Below are 23,876 nucleotides of genomic sequence, written 5' to 3' on the forward strand. Positions count from 1 at the left end.
CCTCAGCAGGGTGTAATCTACGATCAAGAAATATCCGATTACATTCTTTGCAAGCCGAAATTGATGCCACTGAAGTCAATAACGCTTGAAAAGCTGGAGAATATGCAAAAAGAGGCTGAGCTTAAAATTAAAGAAATGGCAAACAGTCAGATACTAAAAACCCAGGAAAAGTAGAATCAAATTACGTGTGATACAAAGTTCCAAGTACCTGTATACGTTGTACCCAACTGATTTTTGTGCGCGTTGTAAATCAAACTGGCACAAAAATGAGCATTAGGCTGCTTTTGTCCGAGGTGATATTTGCCTTCTGCTTAGCAGCAACATTACTCTATAGATATGGAAATGTGTACAGACATCACATCATTGTCACCATAGCTGTTCTCATTGCTTGGTACTTTTCTCTGTTAATTATATTTGTACTGCCGCTGGACGTTTCGTCGGTAAGTCGATTTTTGCTACTTGCGATAATTTACTACGAATTTTTCAAAATTTACTTGACAACTGGTAAATTTTCTTTCGCAAATTGGCCTGATTTCATGTGTTTACTTGTCCACCAGACAGTTTACAGACAATGTCGTGAGCAAAATAATCTAAACTTGACTGCAACCACCGTCAGTGAAAATGTGACGATTGCACCTCTGACGTGTCGAGAGCCATGGTCTAGTGTGCCCGACAATGTTTATCCAAACTTGTGGAGGGTTGTGTACTGGACTTCTCAATGTTTGACATGGCTGATTCTTCCGTTGATGCAATCCTACATCAAGGCAGGAGATTTCACTGTGAGCGGAAAGTTAAAGTCTGCATTGATCGACAACGCTATTTATTATGGCAGCTATCTGTTCATCTGCGGTATATTGTTGATATACATTGCGTTGAAACCTGGCTTGGATCTTGACGGGTGAGTTCATTACCTTCGTTTCATGGAGTCACTCTAACAGTAAAGTTACAATATGACATATAATTTGTTATGCAAATATGACGTTGAACGTAAGGAAATAAACTATTTTTATATTCAATAACATTGTGAACTCATGTTTATTGCAAATCATACACACAAACTGAATCGTCTTGTTGATGATGCATGACTAACTTTGCAAATATAAGTGTTTGTAAGCCATCAGTCAGCACAGAGATTTGTGTTGATTTAAGAAGAAGATTCAATGGAAAAATTTCTGAAGATACATGGGTGTACCTGTTGAGTCTAAAATATAAATCCTTGAAATGTGTATACGAAACCCGTCGCTTAAAACACACGAGCAACAACTTGCGAACATATTACTAACTACTCTCTTAAATAAATTCAGATTTTTTTTGGCTCATTATACAAATCTGCGAGTTAAGAGAAGTGACTCTCAAGAATGGTTGGCCATGTACGGTTATTGCTACTAAATCGTTTCCATAGTATTTTGAATGCTAAGTAACGATTAGCACAATCTGTATACCCATTAACACTATTCGTGCTGATGTCATGGGGCCTATATGACATGCGTTCGTCGACAATAATCTGCCACTACGAAGTAGAATTCGCGTGCGAGCATACTAATCTCAAAAATTTCATCCTACAAGTTATATTTTTCAGTGTAATATGAAAATCTTAATACTTCTGATTTTCTTGACATTTTCGTGTTCTGAACAAAAACCATTGGATTCAAGCAATGATGTATCAACAGACGACATACTATCTGTGATTCCAATAGATTCTGTAGACGATGGTAACTATCAGAAGCTTTCTACCACGCCGAAAACGAATTCAGAATCCATTCAACAATTTAAAAATGTGTCGGCGATATCAGAAAGCTTGATCGTTAATAGCAAGAAGTCAAAAATTTCGCCAAAGGCAGAATCAGTCACAATTCATTCGACTACTGAACCAACAACTCCGAGTGATGATGAAGTAAAAACTGAGAAATCATTGAATGGGAGTTATCAAACGACAAATACGCCGCTGTCTGTTTATAGTATAAGTAATGAAGATGCAGTTGATGTCATGCTCATTTCTGAAAAAGATTTTACTTCTTCAATGAAGATTGTTCCAACAACCGATATTGCTTCGAAGAAATCTTCCAATAATTCTGAAATTGATCGTAGTTCGCTTACATCACCTCCTTCCTCCTTTGCATCACCAGAAGCAACTGAAAGTGTTATTTTAGGCGAAATAGAAGAGGGTTCAATGGATTTGGAAATATTGGTGATTCCATTAGTTGAGCAAGATAAGTCTAATAAATCTGATGTGACTAATAAATCTATTAAGTCTGATCAATCTGGTGAATCTGATGAATCTATCGAATCTGATGAGTCTGATGAAGCCAACGAGTCCGATGAATTCGACGAATCCAACGAATCTAACGAATCCGACCAATCTAACGAATCTAACGAATCTAACGAATCTGACGAATCAAACGAATCTGAGGAAAATGGTGAATTTGAATCGAGCAGCATATCAAATATAGATGTTCTGCAGAATGAGGAGTTTGAGACCATTGATGACAACCATAGTCTCAGTACCACATCAGCTTTATCTAATGTCGAAAACGAGACTCTTACTTCTACAGTTCCTCAGGATTTATCCTTAACCTCCAAACCTATACCAGATGACATACAGGACGAAGAAAAGGAAGAATCTACCACGGATCTGGAAAGTAGTGGAAAAAATACCAACAATTCCACAGATGGGTCGGAATCTTTAGTCGCAGAAGAAAGTTCGTACAATAGTGCACCGCATAATTCTTCCGACGGAATCAGTTCGAGTGACTTTAAATCTTTGAAACATATAGAAAGTGTTAATAATAAGCAGAATTCTACCATCACTGATTCCCCTACAGTTAAACACTCATCCAGTACGCAGATGTCGTCGAATAATGCAAAAGATTTCTCAAACTTGACCACAAAACAAGAAACTTCAGCCACAAGTAAAGCAAGTACTCCGAGCACCACTACAACTGAATCGACATTGGAAAAAGAGATCGATGATGAAGAATTATTTATACACGATCTTCTAGATCCTGCCATTGTACTAGCTAAGAGAAGTTTACAAAATTCAAATATTTTCAAGAATCCTTCGGATATCGAATCGGACAAGAGTATGTACAGAATACAGGAACCAGATGCTATTGGTGATCACGTAAATGATAAATCTGGAAGAAATCGAAGAGATGCATCCTGGGGTAGTGACTCAAATTGGTCGGGAGATGGAAGAGTGGCTAGCTGGAGAACTTCTGACAACTACAACGAAAGAAGATTCGATGACTTCGAGGAGGATACAAGTGACTATAAAGCTCCTTTTAAGCTTATTCCTGTATTTTCTGGATGAAATTCATATTTTTATAGATATACTATTCAATGATTGATTGATTGTATTATACTTCATATTGTAATTATTATTATGAGGGATAATCAGTTTATCATTATTACAATCAATAAACATCTCCAAGTTGATTTGTCCCTAATATGCATGTAAATAATTTGTGCATTTCTTTACAACCTATAAATTAATTCAAATAAAGATGTTACAACCCATCAATTGCAAACTGTCCGTTACTTTCTGGGTATTGGTAGATATAAGTCGTGCGCTATTATGTAAAAAAATTAGGATTTCGATTTATTTTCAAACCATACAAAAGAAATAAATAGAAATGAACAAAAATTACACATTGCGTTACAGTCAAAAATTGAAAGCTATAGCATCATCTGCCTCAAACACTTGGGGACTATTTCTCCTTGTACTATTATTGGGTTACGCTCTTGTCGAAGTACCTCGTGGATTATGGAATGCTAGCAAACCTGGATACACTTTACATTATAGCTACTTTAAAGCAGCTAAGCTAAGCCTGGATAAATGTGAAGCTGAAGAAACAGTGGATGATGTTCTTGAGGTATCAATCTATAATAGTGATTAAAAGTTAGGAATGTTATTGTTCTGCACAAATACTTATGGTAGTTCGTTTCCTGCTTAACAAATTTGTAATATTTCGCTTTTCTAGGCCTTACAAGCAGCGTCAGTAGCTATTGGAGTTGGTCATCCATTCCATCGTAATTTGGAAACTATATTTCAAAAAGTGCCTGCTGAATTAAAAGATAGAATGAATAGGAGGCAATTACCAGATGACACTCCTACGGATTCACCTTCAGAAAAAGCTCTCATCCGTCTCCATAAACATGTATGTTATACATAATTCCTTATTAAGCCTTGCAACTTTTTCTTTACTTCGTTAAACCATGTATTATTTTTTCCAAACAAGTTATTTAAATCAATTGTTTTTCATCTCTGCTAATCATTACTCATAAATCGGTGTATTTCTAGACTATAAAATCTCTGCAAACTCTGCAACGAACGGAAACACAATGGGGAATTTTAATAGAAAAGATATTTCATCTGGAAGATATTGCAAAGAATCAAGCTAGCCATGACAGAAGATTCAAGCCGACATTTCCCATTGTCCGTCCATTACCGCTGCGACTGCTTTACAACCCTACTATTGGTATGTACAATTACCCATTTAAAAGTTGATATGTGCTTTATGTTCATGATTCTACGCATAATTCAAGTGAGAATTTAAATATTTAATAATCTCTGTGAAAATAGTTTTGTTATGAATAAATAGAACTGTTTTATCTATTAAAATATTATGCTTTTTCTACAGAATGGTATTGGAAATGCGTAATCAAGAGTTATGCTCAGAAGCTAGCCGCCTTTGCTGCTGGAGCTCTCTCTGTCGCTGTTGTCTGGTCAGAAGTAACATTTTTCAACAAATCTCCAGTTTTATCTTTATTTGCGCAATTTGTGAATTTGGCAAAAGTTAAATATGATTACTTCACAATTGAGGTAATTAACTAATATCAATTCGATCGTATTATTTACTACTTTTAAAAAAAAATTTCTTGATATTATATAATTACTATTGCTAATTGCAGATTCTGTCGACATTAATTATAGCTTACCTCTGCTATTGTGCTTATTCGACTGTATTAAAGATTCGTGTATTAAATCTGTACTATCTGGCTCCACATCATCAAACAAATGAGTACAGTTTAATATTCAGTGGGATGATGCTCTGTCGGCTTACGCCTCCAATGTGTCTGAATTTCTTGGGTCTAATTCACATGGACTCACATATCATTAAAACGCATATTTTGGAAACACACTACACGCAGGTATATCTTCTACCTTGCAAATTGAAATCTGTATATTTTCTCTACTGATTCAGTTCTTTTACTGAATACTATATTTTCATATTTATTGATAGGTAATGGGTCACATGGATGTTATATCAATTATCTCAGATGGTTTCAATGTGTACTTTCCAATGGCAATATTAGCCTTCTGTTTGGCAACATACTTTAGTCTTGGAAGTAGATTACTCTCGATGCTTGGGTTTCAACAATTCCTTGGTGATGATGAGTTAACAACTGATCTCGTTGAAGAAGGTCGTGAGCTGATCAAACGTGGTACGTAGAGACGAAATAATATCATTTATTCCAGCTTACAATGGCAATTTAGAGTAAGTGTCCCAAATACTGCTCTGAAAATGACACGATGTTTAGTCAAATGACTGAATAACTGAAAATGACTCAACATTACTTGTTGATTAATATTTTTTCAGAGCGACGTAAGCGCCAGCGCACCGAGGACTCCATGAGTCGCAGACGTGAGTTTCAAGAAAGGTTCAATAATTTAGGAACTGCATCTCGTTATAGAACAGCTAGACAAAGTACTGATACTGGTATGTACGAAATTGTCTAGACTCGAGATTTAGTTTTCCTGCCTCTAAAATGTATTCTGCTTAGTATCATATGAATTTTAGATGTATGCATTATCTTATCTTTTACTGCATGCAAGAATTCCGCTTTTAAATAATGCTTGTTGTAAAAAACAAAAATATTATTCTTAATTTTCATTTTGGTATGCATGAGTTTCCTGACACTTACAGTGAAAGGTGAAACTTATTTTCGAGTTAAGTGATTAACTTCTGCTGGTTAGTACTTAAAATCACATTGCTCAATTTTTGAATACCTAATAGATGCATTTCATTTTCCAATATCTTCAAATAATCATAATTGATCATATTTGAACATTTTTTGCTATTTATATTTGACGTATGAATACTTCCAATTAATTTCAAATAATTTACTTGTCAAATGTAGAACATAAAAGTATTCTCAGTGCAGATTTATGTGAAAGTATTGAAATTATTTATTTAACTCTATCGATTTATACTTTCGATATTTTATATCGATTTATTTATATATATTTGAACATGTAGCAGTCTAATTAAAGTTAATACTTGACCTTGAAAGGAATGGTATTGTACATGTAGCTCAATAAATGTTGGATTTAAACATTAAACTACATTTTACTATTATAATTATTTCGCTGCTCCTTTATTTCTATAGATAATGAATGTATTCTAAGTTAATGCATGACAGAAACACTTGATTTTTGTACTTGAACTTTGGTATTGTAGATTTTGATATTATGTGTGATATTGGTTGCTTGCATAGATCTGAACTTTACGAGACAAAAAAGACTGGTAATTGATGTGAAATTTGAACGAAAATTGAATTTCTCTATTTTGTTACTAGTTTATAATCACTTATGATGCAATTCAAAATTACACCTAGCATTTGAACATGTTGCTTATTACAACAGGTAGCATGATTTTTTTCTCAAATTCAATATAAAAAATTATCCTAACAGTGAGACCTTTGCGACGAGATGAGTCTACAGAGTCTGCAAGAACTGGGCTTTTGCGCGATGTCGAATCTACAGACTACTATGTTGGTGAAAGTGATCGCTACACACCAAGTAACCATTATGATCATGGATATCAGGCGGAGATTTACCACGATTTGAGTTCCGATAATTTAACCACTTATACTACGAATAGCAGTCGTGTTGGACCTCCTCCTAGAGGTTTATTTGATGACATTTAAGGGTGTTAGATGTGTGCGTTTCATATTCAGTTTTTTGAATTCACCGTTTCGGATTTGGCCTCACCTTGACAAATTAGGAAAATTATTTTGACTGGTAAGACTTCAGAAAATAAAAAATTGTTTGCTAACTTATGCCAGTGAATAATATTGGAATCGTAAATGTGCATAAAGTTACATGTACATAATGAGACTCACGTTTTTCTATATATTATACCACTTGTACTTGTGAATCACGGAATAGGAATGTTCTATATACTAAGCGTTACTATCTTCAATATAATTATTGAATATATCTATTTTATTTTTCCATGTTTCACTAAATTTTCTTTAACCGCTACAACAATTGAAGAAGAAAAGAAATATAGATATATATGTGTATATTACATTGTCACCAACTTTTGTAGTCTTGATTTTTCGTATCAAGTATTCCTAGTTTCATTATTTGAAATTATTTTTTTTATCTCCATTAAAGTTATAGAATTTATTCCACTTCATCCATTGCATTCCTATGTTAATTTAATTATAGTGTTATTCTAAACAAGAAAAGGATCTATAATGAAGGTACAATCTTTCTTCAACTACCTTCAGATTCTGTGAATAGATGGAAATATGACTTGGATAGGTAGATCAAGGTATACGAACATTAAATAATTTTGAATTAACGAAAGATTAATTTAGTTACGAAAAACCTTTCTTATTGAAAAATTTAGCAACCCGAAATAAATTAAAACGTTTGTGTTTCTACAAAAGTATATACATGGATTTTCCTTGGTTGTACATACATACCTATTAAATTGCGAACAAGCAGTTAAACTTAATATATGTATAATCCTTTCCAAAAATCTGGAATTTGGAAGTAGTAATTTTATACATAGTCAATATATATGAACAAACTTTATACTATATTATGACTTTATACCTAGGTATGTATAAGCATGCTTTAATAATTCTGTATTACAAGCTCGAACTGCTCAAGATTTTTGGGGCGCATACCTTGCAACTTCAATATACTGCGCGTAACAAACTTATCCATTAGAGCAAAATTATTGAGCAAATTATTAAATCATTTTACTTCAAATTTTCTCTCCTAGTATTTTAGATGTATAGGAATATGTAGTCAATATTAAGAATACCTTCGTCAATTCTTAAAGCCCTAGAACAGTGATTACACAGTTATAGAGCTAAAACCCCGAATTTAGTATTTGGGACATTTCAATATTGAACTTGCTCGATCATTGTTTCAACATGTAACTTAGGCCAAAGGTTATCGCCATGTAATGTGCGTACATATTGTTAGATACAAGTCATGGATCCTTTGTTTTCTGCTGCCCAATAACATACCTACCTAAGATACACGTTAGTTCCGCGTTTTTTTAGTACTTTAATTCATAACTAAGTATGGCAAATCATGTTTCTCTGGTAACTAGACTTAATTCATTTGCCAGTTTCTAAGTTTTTAGTAAAAGTTAATTTAAATCGCCGAAGTTCAAATTAATTTAAAAATGAAATACTGTTATAGTCTATTATTCAGAAAATAGTTAATATAAAGCTTTATTATGTGTTAAATATTCTATCATGACGATAACAAATTTTTTCGGTCATGAATTCACCGAAAAATAACTGGAGAAATCGCTAAACTTAGTAATATAGAGTATCCGCTTTTTGGAGGGCTATATGTACAATATTTGCTATTTCTACTAGTCGCGCCTTTTTTTCTGTATTCTAGCGTAGAAGGCATGATCATTTCAACTGGGATTCAGTGTTTAAGGATAAAATGTATGAGGTTGTATATAGTATATATTTCCACTATGTACCACAGATAAATAGTAATAATAATTATAATGATAGTAATACAAATAATAAGCATACCTAAAAATTAAAACGTTGGTGTGCATTTTATTAAAAACATGTTTCTTTTCATTCCTTTGGAACAAAAGTGAAAAGCTTTTTATGATTATTAGTTAATCCCTCAATTCCCAAAACCACTACATGTAAACACAGTCTTGACGATTTATTGCGGTCGTAAAAATAACAAAAGGATATAAAATACAAGAAATAGTATCATCTATACCACTTTTATACTCACAATTAAAGCTATTATTTTTTTCTTCTTTTCTTTCTACATTTTTCTAAAATTTTGTTATATCCTATAGGATCAAAGGACATTTTCAATGAAAGCTGATTGCTTCCATTTGAATTAGTGTGAGAATATCAATACTTGATATATGTAAGTGATTAATTTCGATTGTGCGATTTAAATTTTGGCCTGTTGATCATAGTTTACATAGGTTCCAAAATTGTATGTAATGCATATTATACCTCACAACAAATCAAAATTTCTGATTAATTTCCGAATGAAATATTACTATGCAACATGAAAATCTTAATTGATTTATCTTCATGTTTGTATGAAATACATATAAAAACAGCAAGCAGGAAAAATATACGTATGCTTGTAATTTTGAAGGAGTTATTGTCACTTCTGTTTGGTAATGATCCGAAAATATTTGTGCACATAAATCACTTGACCATCTGTGGTCAATACGTAAATTATTTGAAGCTTCTTACACAATAAATTAAATAATTCAATTGAAATATATTATATAAAACGTAATAATTGCCAAAAGGAAGAACGCTAACGTATAGGCGATCATCATTCTTACTATCTTCAGACGTTCAGAATGTGTGATACGATTCTTGGCCTTTTTTCGTTTAGGATTTGATATATCTGGCATGAACAGCAAAGGCTCAAGTAATAACAAGCTAGATCTGTCTGGATGAGGTTCGATAACAGATAGGGGTAATTCATGTGATTTTGAACTTCGCAATTTCACTGCATCCTGGCGATAATTGATCCAATTCTTCAAATCTGTTCCATATCCAATGCTTTTAAGTGTTTGTAGAAAATGATTCCCATCGCTATTAAATACCATGGGTGCAAAGCCGTTTGCAGATATCCGATTGAAAAAATGGGTTGTATTTCGGTGATATAATTCAGTGTCAGCTAGCCCTTGAAAAACATTATCTACTAATTTTATAGTTGGCTCCAAAGTCGATTTCAAATCAAAGATGTCTGTTGAAGGATTGTTTGAATAAAAAATTCCAGGAGTATTTGACTTCCTTTGATTATAAATAGGTAGAAAGTTTTCAGAGTCTAAATCATCATGTATATGCCCGTAATTAGAGTAAGATGTCATGTTATTAGTATACCTAAAGTAGAGAGAATTTTCTATTTGATATAAAGTCACTTCTTTGGCGTAAAGTGGCTTATTGAATCTAATTAAGCGATCACTGTATACAACACTAGTTTGCTTAGCTGCACAGATCTTGCAAATTTTATGATTGGGTAGAAATAATGTGTCTATCAGCATTTTAGCTGTTGTGGGGCTATATTTTTCATAGTAATTCAAAATATCGTATTTTGACATATTTGGCGACTCTGTAACTATTCCAATCTCTTCATAAATATGATCAGTTGGACGGGGTTTAGAAACATCGGTACAACTTACTTGAACTTGGAAATCCGAGCATAATGAACGTTTGATGGAAAGTGCGTTAACATTTATGTGACACGGTTTATTCTCCATCAGTTGGTCAATAGCATGACTACTATGAATGTTTCTTGACGTGTATTGGCTTGATGAATTTTCTGAATCCCCAGAGTACAATTTTTCTCCATACATAAATTGCGCAACATCGGTAATGATTTCAGAACTTCGTTTTTCTAAATTAGGTACATCTCTTTTTAAGTTTTGATCATCATGGAATAGTGGACAATTCATAGCAACAGACGTGTTAGCTTTAATTTCTGTGTCTGCATTTCCAACTGATGGATCACTAATTGATCTGTTATTGGAATACGCTTCAGTTTCGGAAATAACCCCAAAATTGATAGTGTGCTGTGATTGTGCTTGCGCTGAGTCTATTGGCGGAGTAACATATGCGTGTGTCTCCGTGCAAAGTGCAGCTACTGTATCTTCATCAGTACAAATACTCTCTTGGCTTTGTCTATCTTCTGCGATACGATCTTTTACTAGCTTCAAATATTCTAAGTGTAAGTGGCGGTGGTGAACACACGCAAAATTATATCAGTTTGATGCATTCTTTCCAGTAGAAGACAATCCTTGTTTTATTTTATCCAAATCAAAAAGAACCTGCGGACATATAAAGTCTTCATACATCATCATCAAAAACATCAACACATGATGGAAATGGTAAGAAAATCAACTCACTATTAGTCCTGACGTTATACCTATTTGAAGCACTCACCTCGATAATTGCCGAAGCACTCCATGCCTGTGTGCGGCAGCTATCACGGCAATATTCGCCGTCTTTGTTTGTCAATTCTGGAAGTCCTCTCCAATGATTGGTAGATGCTTCAACCAAATGTTTGGATATAATAGCTTCGGTAGATTCTATTATTCTACGAAGTTGGTCTTCACCACCAACCAATGATGCAAAATGGAGACGCGCTCTAAGGAAGTATCCTATTGGCCAAACCCATTCCTGAAAGACGTAATAGTGCCAATATAAAAAATGAAAAGTACAAAAACAATCAAAACATTACAGTTGCAATTGCATATACGATCATAATCTGACCTTTTATTTTTGTGAATACAATAACTTACCGGCCCCTGATGATAGTTCCACCCATGTGCTAGTTTAATATCATTTGAATCATTAGAATTATCATAGTAGCCATTATATGCCCAATCAGCAGGGTCTAATGTTTTCATGCCTAACGGGCCCAGCAATATTTCTTCCGCTTGTTTCAGCGCTGTCCATGCATGGTGTGGGTCAAACATTTCCGGAGCCTTGAGACGGACAGTTGATTTTATATATAATTCGTCCAAAGATATATATGGCTATATATGGCACAAAGGTATGATGGTTAATTATTAACTAAAATGAAGTACTTACGGCGACCATAGCAACAGGATAATTAGGCCGAAGTTGATAATCGGCCCATGGTTGTGTGGCACCATGACTATCTTTGTAGATTCCACGTCGATGTATTAGTTCTGGTTTCAGCTCTCCATCCGTTGGTTTTTCATTTACATAATAATAAGTTTCAAAACTTGATCCGATTTTATCAGCCCACTGTTTATAACTCCACGTTACAATAGATCCTAAGAAATTAAGATGGTATGAGCATATACATTCTGATTTCTACTGAATCTTGTTATACTGTATTTATGGTGTTACAAACAAACATACCATCACGGTTTTTTCTCTGAACACTTCCATAAGGAAACATGTTCTGCCTATACAATTCTGCCAAGAAGGTAAGAATACTTTTGCTCAATCCAACTAATTCAATTGCAGATCCATCTCTCGGCGAAGCAGGTTTACCCTTATTCCCAGCTTTTTCTGACGAGCCCATTTTGTCCATCCAGGTACCACAATTAGCATCATTTCCACCGAAAACAAAACCAGTTTCTGGATGTACGCCAATTTGATTATTAAAGCCTCGGTCTGTCATGTGTTCATCAATTTTTTTTCCAGCATTTCGTTCACGGAAGCAAAGGCCTTGGAAGTGTACGCTAAGGGCTTCATGAATTATATCGTGCAACGGTTGATCCTGTACAGCGAAAATTAATTATAAGAGTCTATAATTTTATTATTATAACATTTATTCAAATTTTGAGTAAAGACAGATGAATTATTTAAAGATAGATTCCAAGAAATTAAATCTATACTTAATAGCATACCACTTTGCCAGCCGGCAGAGCAGGAGAATCATCTGTTGGGTAGAGCCTCGAAACAACATCTTTGAGAATCTCTATGCCATCTGGAACTTCCTCAACATATTTTTGAATGGTATACAGCCACCACCAAACAGCATCTCGACAATTGTATCTACAGGTATAATATATCTTTATTGCATATGCATTTAGAAATGCAGCACAAGACCACAAAAAATTTGTATGTGAACAAAAAATCTTTGATTCATCTACACTGCACTTATCCATTGTTAAATATAGAGACCTTGAATTCTTTCCTCCGTCGAGTAAATTAGGAATGAGCCCATGTCTCAGTGTCCCACCAAATCCCAAAATAATATATCTGGCGTCGTCATATCTACCAGTCAGAATTAATAATCCTCTGATTGCAATAAATGTATCTCTACCCCAGTTTCGCATGTATCCAACAGAGAAATGGGGCAGACCTGCAGCTAATGTCAAACACAATTGCATTTTCGAATTGTCAACCTCCTTAACTTTTGGTTTAGGAGCAGCCAAGTTTGGCGATAAATCCGGTAACTGAGCTGATTTTATAACACCACCCATTTGAACGGAGATTAGGGACATTAACTTCGTGAACGATGAACCGTTTTGGACAAAACTGAAACAAAAACTTGTTTATTACAAATGTAATATTGGTCGCATCAAAATGTTATCAGTTGTCTAAATGGGTCTATAATATTACACCCATCAAGAATGAATTCTGAACTGTTAGTATTATGTTGTTGCGCAATTGGTAGATAAAAGTTCGTAATATGTCAATCATGAGGTATAGTGCATCTATTTTGAAATGTGTTGCAATTTTTTGAACCCTTACCTAGACATCAGCGCATAGCATTGGTCCAACAAAGTCATGTAGACATTCGTAACAATAACATCAAAGTAACTCGGAACTAAGTATCGAGGAATTACTTGAAATGGTTCCACAGCCTTTTCAATCCATTCACCAAGGGCTGCTGTTCCTTCATCTCTTTTGAGCCTTTGCCAAATGTAGTCTAAAAAAGAAAATATTCTATGAAGATAGTAAGAAACAATGGCTTTAGCTTTGTACTAAGAGCCAGTAATATGAGTCTGTAATAGATAGAACTTCTGAGTGAATGATCTTTTTCACAAATATAGCACTTAAGACGAATTCTGAGGTTCATACCTATCATCCAGTTACCCTGTCTAAGGTTCATGCACATCGGATGTCCAAGATCGTTATTTGGACGAACTTCAGCCAGTAGTGAAATGAAACCTGAAATAGTCCCAATGGTTAACCATGTGAATTTTTGATTATTGATTGGAGTGATGAAAAATTTTTGAGATGTAGTCTTCTAAATTACTTTCAACTATTGAATTCATTACCTTGCAATCCAGCATAAACTAGCGGGCCATATCCAGGTATATCATAAACACCAAGAGCGCCAGAACTTTCATCACGTTCCTCTTGTTCACAGCGATACAAAGCTCTGTTGAGATCTGGTAAACTCATCCGAGAGACAACGATACGTAAGTCAGAATTTTCAGTTGAGGTGATTGTTTTAATAGTATTCTGGAGCTTGTCAAGTGCAGGCTTAATATTGACATGTAGCGAAACACTAAAATGTCGTTACACAAAACATAAGGATTAGAATTCTGTATAATTATTTCGATAAAAGTATTCTGGGTTATGAAATACTAACGCACCGAATTGCCAATATGTTTCCAGGCTGAAAGTTGACAAAATCAAGTTGCGTAATTTTTGGATCACCAGAGTCAACCTTTTCTACGATAGTGGAGTCACAAATTTGGATGTGTTCTTTAATATGCAATTCATATTCTGATAAACCATTTATAACATCTTCATCCCGTGTATACTTCTCTGGTTTTTGGAATGGTAATTTACAATTTCTGAAATAAGCACGACATTGTGATTAATGTTCGGTATTGAGAACTCTAAATTAGTTTCTCTGAGTAAAAATCTGATTACATGACATTCAAACAAGAATTTGATTTTTCAGATACTTACGTGGCACCATTGTGAGATAAAGATGCCTCCAACAATATCTCATCAATGACACCTTCAACGCGAAGAGGTTTGATATACCGCCTTAAATCATTCGCATTTGTATCAGGATGCTTGAATGATGTGAATGCAACTAGGACTACACTTTCATGACTAATAGGCGAATGCCTGGTCACTGCTACTATGTCAGGATCCATTTGATCAACAAACACCTGAAATTATTATAAACCTAAGAGTAGAATTTCTCCTTTCAACATGCATGAACGACGATGAGAACCAAGTGAATTAAAAATAAATTAAGTATAAACACAGGTATCGTACCTGAGAAAAATGTTTCTTTCCAAGCCAGTAGTGTAAGTCATTCAAGGCTTTCTTAGCTGCGATTATACCACTTTTAGAGCCTACAAGATGTACATTTTTTGCAGCTAGTTCATCATTATCGGTCCATGATGTATATTGCCTGGTTTCGTCAACAACGTGAATCTGAAATGTGAAGAAACACTACTAAGAATTTGCTATTACTCGTCTAATAGTTAATACTTCTAACGTAATTGGTGCTTAGTGAAGTTTCCTAACGACTGACCAAGTTACAGTAGATATTTGTGTCAAATTAATATTGTTAACGAAAACAATCTGTGCCTAGCATAGCATGAACCAATCTTTTATAATGAAAATGTTCGCTTACGTGATGTGGTACCAATTCATCGTATCCACGATTACTGCCACTAGCACAACATGCCATGGACACAAGAGCCGTACTTGGTAGCAAATCAAATACACTGCGTTTTTCCACTGGACTAGGATTATCATGAGTTAAATCCATAAACAAAGCGTGAGCAATGTTAGGCACCAAAGGACGATGTCGAGGTTGCAAGAATGCCCCAACTGGCTCACCACCATACCGATATACCAATCTGCCTTCTTCGTGACTATCCCATGCTGACATTGCCTCTAATTAAGAGAATGAGAAGTAGAAAGTGAGTTTTCAGCATGTGACTACTGATGGAAGCTTGATAGAATACCAGTACCACCTACCTCTGATTAGCGAAGTTACCCCAAGACGATTTACAAAAATGTTATCCTTCTGATCGGAATTGGTGAAAAGCTCGGCAATAACGTATAAGTTAGGATTAACTCTACGCGCAGCATCCAGCAGATACTATGAACAAAAACAGTGATCTTACTGGAAACGAACTTGGGGACACAGAGAAAGGAATATTGATATAACGATTGAAAGTACCTCGGCAACTGGAATCGGGGTTGAATGACAATTATCCAATCGGATGCCATCAAAAATTTTGGCAGTGAGTTCAACATACTTTGTCATGTGCTGCCAAAGGAATGGAGAATCTTCGGGCGAGTTCCCGTACCTGATGTGTAAAAACCATTCATTTTTTACTTCACAATGAGTAATGTAGCAAACTGAATTATTTATGTCTTTCAGTAGATTGAAATTTCAATGACCTTTTCATTTCTGTTCTGCAAACTTACCTGAGTTTTACACTGTCACCCCAAGCGATTAGCTCTCTGCGTAAATAGACAGTAGAGTCTGAATCAGCAAAATTTTTTAGAGGATCACTATTCATGACCCAGCCATTGTGCGCCATTAGGTAACATCCTTTATCAGAATACATAATTGATTCTCGTTCAGATAAAGATGAGGGAGCTCCATAATCCGTGAAATATCTGTGAAATCACAAATATTAGTAATCTGTATTCATTTGGAATAGGGGATATATTTCTTAATAGAATGTTGGCTCTTTGATAATAAAAATGATAATAAACATGCCTGGGAACAAGTGGATTTCTCTCGCTAACTTCCTTCTGCTTAGGTCCATCCGCTTGTACCCGAAAATATCGAATACCAGCTATTGTATTTTCAACTGCAGCATTCAAATGGTTTTGTACTTCGTTAATTATAGCTGCATTGAGCTCTTCTAGTTTTGATTTCAACTCTTGTGCACATCGCTTCAGTCGTGTTTCTTCATCAAAGCAATTGGCTCTAAAATCAAATTTGTCTAATTGAATCATGATACTTAATTGTGATGGTAAATAATTCATAGATATTGTTAAAACAAAATATTTTACTATACCTGTAAACATTATAAACTCGTAACGCAAGAGGCATATCTATCGTAGCCTTCAATCTACGAAATTCCGGATCTGTTATGACACAAATATTATCTTCGCTATCTCCTGCCATTAATTCTTGAGGCACCTGATTTCGTGCTAAGCTCAAAAATTCTGCCACTATTTCATTGACGTCTAGTATAAACATCTCATAAATTTTCACAAGTGGTAAAAAGTGCGTGTGCAAAGCATGTCTGATTGACTGAAAACAAATTACAGGTAGTAATAAAGGTTATTGTCAGGGTGCTGAAACTGTAAGCTTCTCAGTTCGTGAGAATTTAGCATATTTAGTCAATCTTAAATATAAGAGAAAGTAGCCTCACATTTAAATGTTCTTCGTTTTCCACCACAGACGGAATACCTTTGAATTCCCATTCTCCAGCTGCGACTTGGAAAGTCAATTCAAATAATACTGCATCTAGTATATATGCTGGACGTAAATGAGGACTATTCAGACAGTTGTACGCACATTCTGGTTGTTGAATTAAGAATGAACTTTCATTAGCTGTATGGTTCAAAACAATATCGCAAACACTGAGTACCTAAATTTGAAGAAAAAAACTTGTGGTTTTCAAATGAACAGATTCCGCATTGGAATACACGTCAATAAAAATGATGTAAATATATATAACTGTGGACTGGGAATCTTACATTCCATTCATTTCTTATTTTAGATATCAACTTTTCAATATCTTCGAATGTCGCTTCCTTGTCATCGCTGTGGAATGACGGGTTCAATTTCAATTGATTGCACAAACTGTACGAAGATCTTGATCCTCCAAGTTCCTAACGTAGATAAACATTTGTTAACCAAATCTGGTATATACACTTTTTTTTCTGTGTTGAAAACATGAATAGTACCACTTAAAAGTATTGCTTATGAAATGATGGCTAGGACTCATCAACAAACTCGAAAAATTGAAAAAAGTGAAGATTGATAATTACAATTCCAAAATTATTCAGCTACTTCACATTGAAATAATTACCAAGTGCGTGACATCAACACACATTACAATATTACCTGAATTGGTGAAAAATGTATCATATTATATCCAGAATTCTTAGCAACAAGTAGCTTTTCTTCCCAAGTTGGTAACGGTCCCAATCCCTTAGAAAGGACAGTTTGACATTGGATACAATCCAAAGGAAGAATTTCTTTACCACCACCTACATATAGTTCAGGATCCACTAGAAGATATCCAGATGCAATTGGGGTGCCATTGCTTTCGTCCCTTAAAATTGAGACAGATTTATATGAGTTTTCAGTCACGTATATGATACATGATTTAACATACCATGTGAAGTAATTTATGTTCAGACTTACCTATCATCTGTAATGTAGTAGTGGAATGAACCTGCCAATGCTAGTGTTAAATCTGCGGAATCATTTACCAAAAGCAATTGATGGTACGAAGTTCTTTCAAACTTCTGGTTGACTTCTAGTGGGTGATTTGTAAAAATGTTGATATTTTTTCCAAGCAAGGAAGGACCAAGTCTGAATTGCACTTGCCATCCTAGTACAGAAACAAGGATAATCAAGTTTCAGTTCACCAAACGTGCTAAATATAAAAGTTGACAGACATGCTTTCTCTAGAAGCTTTTTTAATGTAAAACTATTTGCTTAAACGTGTGATTGCGAAAATTTTTAATGAATTTTATTCATGTGAGTATAATTAAATTAACTGCACCTTTACGCAATCGATAAAGCGTGCCATCCTGATGTTCCCCATTATTAAGGACAAGAACTCTCAGTTGCCTGTCAGACAATGTGGTAGTTTCGTCTCTGCCTTGCCTCATTTTTCTGCTCAACATCTAAAGTATTTGGTATTTAAGTCAATGACTCTGTGAACGATTGAATTGATTTTTTTAAGTATTTTTTTTGGAGGATTGATATGCAAAAAACAAGATAACACTGAAGAATTTGTTTGCTATTCACTAAACGATTATACAACACAATAAAAATTAGCTGGATAAAATTTTTGTTAGATGTCATAAATTTAAGCTTGAGTAGTTATAAAGCAATGGTACTATTTATAGTGTAGTGTAGAATGAAAATGAAAGAAAAAAAATTATTATATAAAACAATAAGCAAGTTTTCCATCATGCAATAAATTTCTGAATAGATTCATCAAAATATTACACAGTTGAACCAGTGAATTAAATTAGGGTTATAGATTATTTTACGTGTGTCGAAGATCTGATAGAACTTGGCCATCGGTAAGATAGGAGTACGATGTGTACTTACGCATTTAACGAAACAAGTAGGCATTAAACGAACAGGCATCCGTAATATAAACTACCGAAACAATGCATCCAGTAGCAGCATGAAAAGCAAAGTATAATATTACACTAGTTCTGCTGCACGAACATTCATAAAGGTAGGAACTTTTCAAAAAACAGTCTTCTACTTGTGTTACAGCTTTAGACTAAACTGAATGGGGATTGTAAGAATATTCCTTTTAAGAGATGAAGAATAGTTGATACTAGATGTAATATTAACTGTGTTTTCTATCTTTCTTGTGTCATGCGCTATACTGATCAGGTTTTGCTTTGTTAATAAACAAATCAACAAATTTTTGTAGGGTTCAATAACTTCATAAAAAGTTATGAGCATTTAGATATTTTCGATTCCTCTTAGTGTAATGCATTGCAGGATGAAGAAACCAATGGTGATGTATGAACAAAACAGGCATAACAAAATTATCCAAAGGCTTTGGTGACATAACGAATTCAATTGATATGGAATAAGGAAGCTATTTGCGAAGCTAACACGATTCCCGTTTGTTTTACTGGTGCGTTGAAGGTATTACGAAGAATAAATAGTAATGGATGAAGACCTACCCACAGATATTTAGCACTATTATTTCCAAGGTGATTTGAAATTTCTTAATATTGGTATTGAGTTAGTTACTACTACTAAACGATGATATACTAGGGTATTTGTATCTTGTAAAACTTACAATCCAGAGCAATCTAAAGCAGTGGCATTTATAAACTCGCTCAATCAAATACGCTATTCCCTTCAAAAGTATCTTCGTAGAGTTTTGAAACTTTTGCCTTAATGTAGCCCACGAATCCATTGCGACACTACACAACATAAGAAGCTGAAGATTATTGAAGTTTTACACTGAAATGTGGACACTTCTCTAGAGGCTTTCACGATTTTTCTTTTTATCCACACAATTATGCACTAATATTCTGTTCATGACATCATTACCAAATGATCACAACAGAAATAATAGAAGACATACATGCCCTTATATTTTGTTAAACTCAATATTATCTATTCTAGTTCAAAACCGGATTAACGTTAACTAAGAAATATGTGAAACATTGAACACATTCATAGCAGAACCATGATCTTAGCTCAAACAAAGTGTACAGACTGCCAAATTGAAAATTACAATAATGTGTGGGCTGGGAGAGTACAGGTAAACATCATTAGAAGTCTACACGTTTTGAAAACACATTCTAGACATACAGACATACCGTGCCCATGTTTATCAAACACGCTGAACTGACCAGTATCTCTGGTTTAGTTATCAACAATACCATTCAAAGAGTACATTGACAAGAAGTCTGTTTTCGCAAGATCAATAGAACATGTGATGTCCACTAGTTAAGTGCGTGATGAAAGGTCGTATAAAAACAAGTATTCAAACACAACTTATCATTATGACTACGACCAGTGAAGAAATTCTTTTCATACAGTATTTAATAAGTCAAAAATATAAAGTTTGATTTTGCGAATCAAATTGAACACTCAATGCTAAGGTATTAATTTCGATTCTACTGAAATTCAATTACAATATTTACATATACTAATGAACTTGAGTCTGGAGTGCAAATAAAATGATAATAAAATAACGAAAGTATACTATTAGAAATTTTGCACTGAAGATCAAGCAGCACAGTGCCTGGTTAATAATTATATTACGGCAGCATAGATAAGAAGCTTTGCAACAGCAGGTCATACAGTAGCAAGGATTTTATTCTTAAATGCATATATTAAAAAATAAATTCGAGACTTAAAAAAATTGTACAAGGGTTTATAACTTTTTTCAAATTTATTTAATTACACAATTGCGTGAAATAAAAATAAGTATAACAGATATTGATATCAATATCGATAGTACTTCTAAGTTTCAGCTGTTTGTTATTCCTTCATTGATAGTGTACGAAATTAATGTGGACAACTAGATAGGCATATCGTATATTATTTTTGTAAATTATGTATGCATTAATTTTTTATACTATGTATAGTAAGATTTCTAACAATGAATATACCAGCGAAATTAAATATTTGTACCTTTGTAAGAATTTAGTAAAGTATATATCAGTATAACCAGTTCTTTTATGACAGTTATCGTGATAAATCAAAGTTAGCATCAACGTAGTTTGGAAGTTAACTTAAGTTTAGACAATTCCAGAAATCAAATATTTATCGCATCATTGTTGACAGGTATAAATGTATTTTGAGTATAATCCTGTAAACTATCCAAGAAGACTGGTAACCACAACGGCAACACAACCAATGTGGCAACAAACGGTTCTATTCTTACTTCAGGTATTATGTCTAATCTGGAATTAACCTTGTAAACAAGTTTAGTGTAATTGCCAAATTTTTATAGGAAAGAAACATGCAAGAGCAATTTCAAGGATTGCAATCTAGATCGTTATGCATCAAGAAAAACATATAGAAACCAGCGAAATAATAAAGGAGGTAACAAGTATGATTTTACAACGTGTCTTCATAGGTAAATTATGAAAACATACGATTACAGTTTTGACGTTCTTATACACGTACCGGTTTACAGGAACTGTTTGGTAAGTTTCACTAGCCCTTAAACTAGCTTGAAATCACTCCAAAGCGGAGTGACTGGTTGTACAATATGTAATTTGGACGATACTATGCGGAATATTATTTCAAATTTGACCTCTATTTACGCGGCTGAAGGTCATGAAATTAGGCCATTCGTCCATTTTTAAACTCTTACGACTAGCAGACGACAGGCTGCGCTTCAACGACAAGTGAATTGGACGATTTCTATCGGACAACTTCAGATGTATCTTTTGAACTGTGGCAATGGCGGTAATACTTGATTCTCTTAAACTGATCACCACACGTTGTCAAATAAAAACTCAGGATTGAGAGAAATCGATGTAAGTGTACCAAAGTGTTAGATGGAACTTGATATTTTACATAAATATGCGTTGAAAATTTTGACGCTATTTCTGGTAATCGCAATGGTTCCGATGATGACAACTTGTCAAGATGAAATCGATTATAGTAATGAAGATAATCCATACGATGATGACTATGGTTCATTTATTGGTGTCAAGTATGAGAATAACGATGAACGATTACGCATCAAGGCAAACACTGTATCTAAGAAAAGTAAATTCATTAAGTTTCGGATCACAATTTTGTTTTAGGGCTCCAATTCGCATGTGGGATTATCCATTTCAATTTACTTTTCTTCTATTTTCTTATTTCCCAATATTCTAGTTACTCGCGAAGCCCTGAAGTGTGATGAAAATCAACTGATGACCTACTTAGCTGAACTACAAGTTACAAACCCAGAAAGTCTACTTCTTATAGCATCGTATAAAGATCTCGATCATCTTTGTAGGTTTGTAGGTATATAACTTTCCATACATGACAGGTTAATGTACTGATTAATATTGGTTCGAAGAAGAAGTTATCAAATCTATTAATTCAAACAGTTTTGAGAAATTGTTTAGAATAGATGGAACTAAATATTATAGATGAGTAGAATTAAAAAAGATTCATAGCAAAAGACAAGATGAAAAAGAGAACACAAGAAATTTTTCGAAACGTATCAAGGAAATGTTTAAGGGTCTAGACTTGAGGTTTATTTTCACAGTTGAAAAAAGAGCTCCTGAAGTTTCAGACAAAGTGCAATAACATCAATTCTTTTAGACTCCTCAATATGAGTGCAAGTAAATCAATACCAAGCTAAGCTCAGCAATGTTTCTTCATTATGTATGCACGTCCAGGTGTTTTATCTTTTCAAATCCTTTTACAAAACTCAGCAAATAAATAAAATTTTTCTGTTCTTTAAAAATATAGACGAATTGCTGGTAATTTGGATTCGATTGACATATTTCTGCAGACATGCACACCCTTGCCTCAAGACCATCTTTACATGCAACTCATTGCAGGGCTCCGCGTTCTTAGCACTAAACTTTGCGTGGAGTGCTCTTATCAGAAAAGTAAGATTTCTAAGCTATAATATGTGTGAATGTTCCTTTTTTCAAGTTTGCTATGTATCCCATGTAATTCATTGCATTTTTATATGCAATAAGCGTACTGTTTTGACAGGCTATCAGAAATATCTTTCATGTTTTCATGAGCTACACACCGAATATATAGATTGCGCAGGCCCAGCTGATTGGACTGAGAATATGGCCCATAATGAACTATGCAAGTATGAAATTGAACAGCAAATAATATTCAGAACATGAGATGTAGACATAGAAAAGGAAAAGTTTAATTGAAAAGAAGTTTGAAAATCACGATTAGTCACATCCTTGATCAATTACGTATTGATTATTTTGTCTTACAGTGAATACAAGTCAATAGCAGACTGCTATTACACGAAGAGTGCGATGCTCTGTGGAATAAAGGCAGCGAAAATAATGAAAGAGTTAGTTGTCAGAGTGATAAACGGGATCATTGATGTAAGCAATGCTTGTTATTGAATCATTTATGTATTCGGTAGACCGTTGAAATCGATTTTCTTTAAATGTGTTGACAAAGATATATTCCGCGTTTGAATAAAATTTCAAAAGAAAGCAATGACAACAGCTATACGCCGGTTAAACCAAACCTTCATATTCATTAGATCTGGAAATATGTTTCAGACCCACTGTCCGGAAGTCCGAAAAAATCCAACAATACCAAATCCGATGCCCGAAAGTGTTTTCTCGAAAGGAACTATTGCGAGGTGTTTCGTTCATAACCTGAATCATATATTGACCTGGATGACGAAGCTATTATATTACTAATTCCATAGATTTTATATGCCTGTACATTTTTACTGTACTTAGATCTGTATGTA

General features: G+C 34.2%; 3 protein-coding genes across 14 annotated transcripts; 2 read left to right on the forward strand and 1 right to left on the reverse strand.

Moving 5' to 3' along the window:
• The first annotated feature begins 116 nt into the window (after positions 1-116).
• Positions 117-9,884, forward strand: LOC124217552 (LMBR1 domain-containing protein 2 homolog). Of its 2 annotated transcripts, none has more exons than XM_046623346.2 (10): positions 117-440; positions 558-898; positions 3,662-3,872; positions 3,981-4,157; positions 4,301-4,478; positions 4,641-4,822; positions 4,912-5,151; positions 5,244-5,445; positions 5,601-5,720; positions 6,695-9,884. In XM_046623346.2, the coding sequence occupies exons 1-10, from the start codon at positions 267-269 to the stop codon at positions 6,928-6,930; spliced, it is 2,061 nt and encodes a 686-aa protein (XP_046479302.1). In that variant the 5' UTR covers positions 117-266; the 3' UTR covers positions 6,931-9,884. The 2 variants fall into 2 exon arrangements, with proteins under 2 accessions (XP_046479302.1, XP_046479303.1); XM_046623347.2 differs by having other exon boundaries at positions 5,601-5,645.
• On the reverse strand, positions 6,977-23,762 carry LOC124217550 (glycogen debranching enzyme). 9 transcript variants are annotated; one of them, XR_011176983.1, is made up of 26 exons: positions 19,752-19,878; positions 18,480-18,603; positions 18,116-18,305; positions 17,813-18,023; positions 17,443-17,577; positions 17,115-17,333; positions 16,755-16,993; positions 16,451-16,663; positions 16,153-16,347; positions 15,902-16,031; positions 15,697-15,820; positions 15,347-15,612; positions 14,983-15,144; positions 14,665-14,873; positions 14,343-14,546; positions 14,022-14,254; positions 13,822-13,911; positions 13,492-13,669; positions 12,919-13,275; positions 12,642-12,789; positions 12,148-12,511; positions 11,851-12,059; positions 11,559-11,744; positions 11,200-11,436; positions 10,440-11,084; positions 6,977-9,940 (listed from the first exon to the last, which is right to left on the reverse strand). XR_011176983.1 is itself a non-coding variant. In XM_069135572.1 (26 exons), the coding sequence occupies exons 2-26, from the start codon at positions 19,869-19,871 to the stop codon at positions 11,019-11,021; spliced, it is 4,809 nt and encodes a 1,602-aa protein (XP_068991673.1). In that variant the 5' UTR covers positions 19,872-19,878; positions 21,599-21,730; the 3' UTR covers positions 6,977-11,018. The 9 variants fall into 9 exon arrangements, 8 of the variants coding, with proteins under 8 accessions (XP_068991673.1, XP_046479296.1, XP_046479297.1 ...); XM_069135572.1 differs by adding an exon at positions 21,599-21,730 and having other exon boundaries at positions 6,977-11,084; XM_046623340.2 differs by lacking the exon at positions 19,752-19,878 and adding an exon at positions 23,646-23,762 and having other exon boundaries at positions 6,977-11,084.
• Positions 21,973-23,823, forward strand: LOC124217555 (uncharacterized). Of its 3 annotated transcripts, none has more exons than XM_046623354.2 (6): positions 21,973-22,189; positions 22,301-22,432; positions 22,886-23,028; positions 23,170-23,243; positions 23,382-23,496; positions 23,680-23,823. In XM_046623354.2, the coding sequence occupies exons 1-6, from the start codon at positions 21,976-21,978 to the stop codon at positions 23,821-23,823; spliced, it is 822 nt and encodes a 273-aa protein (XP_046479310.1). In that variant the 5' UTR covers positions 21,973-21,975. The 3 variants fall into 3 exon arrangements, with proteins under 3 accessions (XP_046479310.1, XP_046479308.1, XP_046479307.1); XM_046623352.2 differs by having other exon boundaries at positions 22,301-22,424; positions 23,138-23,243; XM_046623351.2 differs by having other exon boundaries at positions 22,886-23,243.
• The last annotated feature ends 53 nt before the right edge of the window (positions 23,824-23,876 follow it).

The sequence above is a fragment of the Neodiprion pinetum genome, chromosome 4 (genome assembly GCF_021155775.2).
Source record: "Neodiprion pinetum isolate iyNeoPine1 chromosome 4, iyNeoPine1.2, whole genome shotgun sequence".
NCBI lineage: Eukaryota > Metazoa > Arthropoda > Insecta > Hymenoptera > Diprionidae > Neodiprion > Neodiprion pinetum.